A 6,000-nucleotide genomic window follows, 5' to 3' on the forward strand; every position below is an offset into this window, starting at 1 on the left:
ACTCACAAAAATAAATATATTTACGGTTGGAAATTGACAAAATATCTTCATGGAACATGATCTTTACTTAATATCCTAATGATTTTTGGCATAAAAGAAGAAAAATCGATAATTTTGACCCATACAATGTATTGTTGGCTATTGCTACAAATATACCAGTGCGACTTTATGACTGGTTTTGTGGTCCAGGATCACATATGACATGTCTTAAAATCAAGTCTGGGCTTGTTCACATTCATGTCAACTGCATCTGCAAGAAGTTATGGCATTTGGAACCATGGTAGCCTTTTTTTTTTTTTTTTTTTTAAAGTCTTACTTTCTGAGCGCTAAAAAAAAAAAAGTATGTTCGATATATTATGAATGTATGTAGGTAATCCAGACGTACTATATGTTGTCATTGTCATGTGACAGACCAGTGTCACTTCACTGCCATTCATAAATCCTCTCCTGTGGCCTCATGGGATAGTAAAGTGTCCATCATATGCACACTTCAGAATCTCGCCAGAAGAATTAGGTCATCCGGGTACTTTTTTATACTCTTTTATGAGTTCTGTGAATATGGACATACTACTTTTGTCACATACTGTTTTTCACCTACTATATAGTAGGGAAGCATGCGATTTCATACGCAGCCCCAGTTTCCATTTGATAAACTTCCAAATTACATTGGAAAACACTGTTTTATGATCCCAGAAGTCCTATAGCTTTAGCCAAGCAGCATGTCAATGTCACTCCGTGAGGATTCATGTTATTTTGTGCGTTGGCTCATTTTACAACCTGCTCTAAATAAAGTTGTGCGATTTACTATGGTTTACTAATGTTTCACAAAGTTACAAAGCAGAACATGGCCTCATCTGTAAACATTTTACATGTGCACTGGCAGCAACTTTTTACAGTTTTACGTCGTCAAATTGGCAAAATTTAGTGATTACCGAGTCATAGAACGTGATTTTCGGCTGATACCAATCTGCGGCCGAATGATTGGAGCATCCCTTCTGTGTGAGTTTTTCTAATAAAACGGCTGAGGGAGTGACAGCAAATTTGACACATTTTTCTCTTCTGATCGACATATTCAATCTCATATTTTTTCCTCTTTTGAGAAAAAAAAAGTCACAGAAACACTGTTGTGGATTTTTTTCTTTTGCTACTGGGAATGAAAAAATTTACGTTCACCATTATATACGAATTCCGCTTCTGAGAACCCCCAAAAATGTGAAAAGGGTTCATGACAGCAAATGAGAAAGAATTGTAGAAAATAAATGAACTTAAAATGCACTAATATATTCAAAACCAGAAAATAAGGACATTGACAAGACTGTTGGCAGACTTTAGAAATGTGGAACAAACACTAGTTTGCCAAATGGTTATCAAACGATGCAGATAATCTTAAAACATCACAAATCACCAAATTAATACTGGCTGCTATCATTCCTGTAGCTCAAACAGTAGAGCATTGGGTTTTTTTTCCCAGGGAATGCATGAGCTGATAAAGTGTATAGCTTGAATGCAATGCAACTAGTCACTTTGGAGAAAAGCATCTGCTAAATGCATGAATGTAAATTTCCTTATGTCTGATTGTATTTCAGGATGGGTCTTTTCTACTCAGGAAGAGCTCTGGTGTAGATGCACAGCAGCCGTACACCCTGGTGGTGTTTTACAACAGCAGAGTTTACAACATCCCTGTCCGCTACATCGCTTCCAACAAACAATATGCTTTGGGGAAAGAAAAACAAGGAGAAGAGGTAAAGAAGGACATGGTGATACACTGACCCCAAAAAGTATTTGGACACTAAACAGCATTAAACACTAAACAGAAGTTGCGATAGTCTTTTATTCCCTATTGTGACATATCCGAGTGAAATGGACAAATGTAGGGCAGGACTTTTGGCCATGGGGAATTGATTGGAGACAGCTGATTGGATAGTTGTAGGTCAGAGAAATGGGTGTGTCGAAAAATGAAATGCTTCAACAGAAACTACCCCCTAACCCTACTCGGGCAGCTTTCACAACCAATTGTAAAGACCTTTTAGCATGCCCAAACCTGCAGATACTCACACTTGATTGGACCTCATGTGACTGACAGGTTGCCCCTGCCCTCGCTGCAAGAGGCAGGGGAAGTTATTTTGATTATTTAAGATTACTAGGGCACGTTAATTTTTTTTAAACTGTGCATGGATAAATAATTTATAATAAATACTGCAAGATTCCATACATTTTGATTTCATGGTCACATTTAAAAATGAAAGTTTTGCGCTGCACGCCGCATTCAGACGAGTGCGACTTAAAGGATTAGCCTAGTTCACTTCAGAATTAAAATGTCCTGATAATTTACTCACCCCCATGTCATCCAAGATGTTCATGTCTTTCTTTCTTCAGTTGAAAAGAAATTAAGGTTTTTGAGGAAAACATTTTTCTCCATATAGTGGACTTTACTGAGGTTCAACGGGTTGAAGGTCCAAATGTCAGTTTCAGTGCAGCTTCAAAGAGCTCTACATGATCCCAGACGAGGAATAAGAGTCTTATCTAGAGAAACCATCGGTCATTTTCTAAAGAAAAATAAAAATGTATTTACTTTTTAACCACAAATGCTCATCTTGCACTGCTCTGCGATGCGCCACGCATTACGTAATCATGTTGGAAAGGTCACGCGTGACGTAGGCAGAAGTACCGATCCAGTGTTTACAAAGCAAACGTGCAAAGATTAAGTCAAACGCCCTTTACAAAAAAGGTAAAACAACGATGTCGGATGATTTTGAAGTTGGAGGAGAAAATGAGATTGCGAGTTGGAGTTTTTCGCCCTACCTCAGTACTTCCATCTACGTCACGCGTGACCTTTCCAACGTGATTACGTAATGCGTGGCGCATTGCAGAGCAGTGCAAGACGAGCATTTGTGGTTAAAGTAAATACATTTTTATTTTTTTTAGAAAATGACCGATTGTTTCGCTAGATAAGACTCTTATTCCTCGTCTGGGATCGTGTAGAGCTCTTTGAAGCTGCACTGAAACTGACATTTGGACCTTCAACCCGTTGAACCCCAGTGAAGTCCACTATATGGAGAGAAATCCTGGAATGTTTTCCTCAAAAACCTTAATTTCTTTTCGACTGAAGAAAGAAAGACATGAACATCTTGGATGACATGGGGGTGAGTAAATTATCAGGAAATTTTGAAGTGAAATAATCCCTTAAGTGTCCAAATACATTGCATGTGGCAAGAAGAGGTAAAAGTTGTCAGCTGTCAGTCACTAAACTATCATTTCTCTTACTCCCAAGCGTTTCAGCAGCGTTTCTGACATTATTGAGAACCACCAGAAGAATCCTCTAGTGCTGGTTGACTCGCAGAGCAACACCAAAGACTCCACCAAACTCAGGCATGCAGTGAAGCCATGAAACAACAAGAACGTGAATCTGAAGATGCTGCAGCCTGACAAATATAACTGTACTGACATTCAACTGTGTAACAGTTTCACATCTTACCTTAATAGTAGATGATGGAAACACATCCACGCTTGCAAAGCTAGGACTTGCTGCTACTTTTATAACTTATTTTACTAAATGACAGGTAACGGGCAGTTCGCACAGGACGCGCTCGTGCTTTCGAAAACAGCAGCGTAGCAGAATGAAAACAACGCGGTGTGCAAGAGCGTGAGACGCCGAAGCAGCGCAACGGTGAAAGAAGTCAGAGTTGCGCATGTTTACATAGAGAAATGATTTAAAAATACAGCGCACTAGAACACAAAACACGTTCTGTGCAAACCATCCTGAAAAAGCAGAGAAGAGTGTGATGTTAAGCCTATATGAAAATATGCAAATAAGGTACAGTTGTACAGTTTATGTTTATGTGTTGTTGAATCGTAAACATTTTGTTTTACCAAGGTGTGTGCAGTGAAAATAAATATGAAACTTTTTACTTAAAATTATTGTTGTGTACTATGGTCATTAAAATTATTTATATGAATTAAAACTATTTTACACAAGTTGTCACGTGAGTCTCAGCGAAGTGGGTCAAATGCAAATATTCTTTGGAGCATTATGTCTGTTTTGCAAGAGTACAGGTGCTGGTCATATAATTAGAATATCGTGAAAAAGTTCATTTTTTTATTGTAAATTATTTTAAAAAAATGAAACTTTCATATATTCTAGATTCCCTACATGTAAAGTAAAACATTTCAAAAGTTTTTTTTTTTAAATTTGTTGATTAGAGCGTACAGCTAATGAAAGTCCAAAATCCAGTATCTCAAAATATTAGAATATTTACATTTGAGTTTCATTAAATGACCATCCCTACAGTATAAATTCCGGGTATCTTCTGTTCTTTGAAACCACACTAATGGGGAAGACTGCTGACTTGGCAATGGTCCAGGAGACAATCATTGACACCCTCCACAAAGAGAGTAAGTCACAGAAGGTCATTACTGAATGGGGTGGCTGTTTACAGAGTGATGTATCAAAGCATATTAAATGCAAAGTTGACTGGAAGGAAGAAATTGGGTAGGCAAAGGTGCACAAGCAACAGGGATGACCGCAAGCTTGAGAATACTGTCAAGTAAAGCCAATTCAAACACTTGGGAGAGCTTCACAATGAGTAGAATGAAGCCGGAGTCAGCGCATCAAGAGTCACCACACTCAGACATCTTCAGGAAAAGGACTACCAAGCCACTTCTGAACCAGAGACAACGTCAGAAGCATCTTACCTGGGCTAAGGAGAAAAAGAACTGGACAGTGAACAGTAGTCGAAAGTCCTCTTTTCAGATAAAAGTAAATTTTGCATTTCATGTTGAAATCATGGTCCCAGAGTCTGAAGGAAGACTGGAGAGGCACAGAATCCAAGCTGCTTGAAGTCTAGTGTGAAGTTTCTGAAGTCAATAATGATTTGGGGGGGGCCGTGACGTCTGCTGGTGTTGGTCCATTGTGTTTTATCAAGTGCAAAGTCAATGCAGCCATCTTCCAGGAGATTTTGGAGCACTTTATGCTTCCATCTGCTGACAAGCTTTATGGAGATGCTGATTTCCTTTTCCAGCAGGACTTTAGCACCTGCCCACAGTGCAAAAACCACTTCCAAGTGGTTTGCTGACCATGATATTACTGTGCTTTATTGGCCAGCCAACATGCCTGACCTGAATCTATGGGATATTTTCAAGAGAAAGATGAGAAACAGTTGATCCAACAATATACAGATGATCTGAAGGCTCAATAGTGCCTCAGCAGTGCCACAGGCTGATCACTTCCATGCCACACTTCACTGATGCAGTAATTTGTGCTAGGAGCAAGTCATTTGCTGTAATATGTCCTGCCGATCAAGTATTGAGTGCACAAAAGAACATACTTTAAAGAACTTGAACTTTTCTGTTTTGCAAATCCATTTTTTGATTGATCTTAGGAAATATTCTAATATTTTGAAATACTGGATTTTGGACTTTCATGAGCTGTACGCTCTATTCATCAAATTTTTAAAAAAAACTTTTGAAATGTTTTACTTTACATGTAGGGAATCTAGAATATATGAAAGTTTCATTTTTAAAAATAATTTATAATAAAAAAATGAACTTTTTGATGATATTCTAATTATATGACCAGCACCTGTATGTCATCTAAATCCTACAGATAACAGTACCCAGTTACATAATGCTTGTTCTCTCCAGAAGAACTTCCAGAAGAACTTTGGCAAGCCTTACTCTGCAAGAATGTGAAGAAAAAAAAAAAAAAAAAAACGAGCTGCTCAGAATTCGCTCACATTACCGCGCCTTAATCTGCAAGTTTCCACCCACGGCGCCGCCATTTTGTTTTCGCAAGCAACAATGGTGTACCAGTTCTAACGCTATGGCAAAAGTTTGAGCAAAGCATGCTAACTGTTCTGTCATTGTCTGCACAGACGAGCACTGAACACTATCTAGAGTCTGGTTAGCTTGGATAGCCTGCAAGTTGGCAAGCTCGATTGCTAAAAAAAAAAAGGAGCGTTTCTGTCTGAGCGATATTTTGGAAAAAAAAAATATATATTAGAC

The 6,000-nt window shown here is 38.4% G+C and overlaps 1 protein-coding gene across 12 annotated transcripts in view; it reads left to right on the top strand.

Annotated features, from left to right (window-relative positions):
• Positions 1 to 3,915, top strand: part of blnk (B cell linker) — a 29,155-nt gene extending 25,240 nt beyond the window's left edge. For all 12 annotated transcript variants that reach the window (XM_051916845.1, XM_051916844.1, XM_051916846.1 and 9 more), the window contains 2 exons: positions 1,587 to 1,742; positions 3,272 to 3,915. In XM_051916845.1, the coding sequence (XP_051772805.1) occupies positions 1,587 to 1,742; positions 3,272 to 3,388 (273 nt within the window). In that variant the 3' untranslated portion in view covers positions 3,389 to 3,915. The remainder of the gene's footprint in view (positions 1 to 1,586; positions 1,743 to 3,271) is intronic.
• The last annotated feature ends 2,085 nt before the right edge of the window (positions 3,916 to 6,000 follow it).

The sequence above is a fragment of the Ctenopharyngodon idella genome, chromosome 13 (genome assembly GCF_019924925.1).
Source record: "Ctenopharyngodon idella isolate HZGC_01 chromosome 13, HZGC01, whole genome shotgun sequence".
NCBI classification, from domain to species: Eukaryota; Metazoa; Chordata; class Actinopteri; order Cypriniformes; family Xenocyprididae; genus Ctenopharyngodon; species Ctenopharyngodon idella.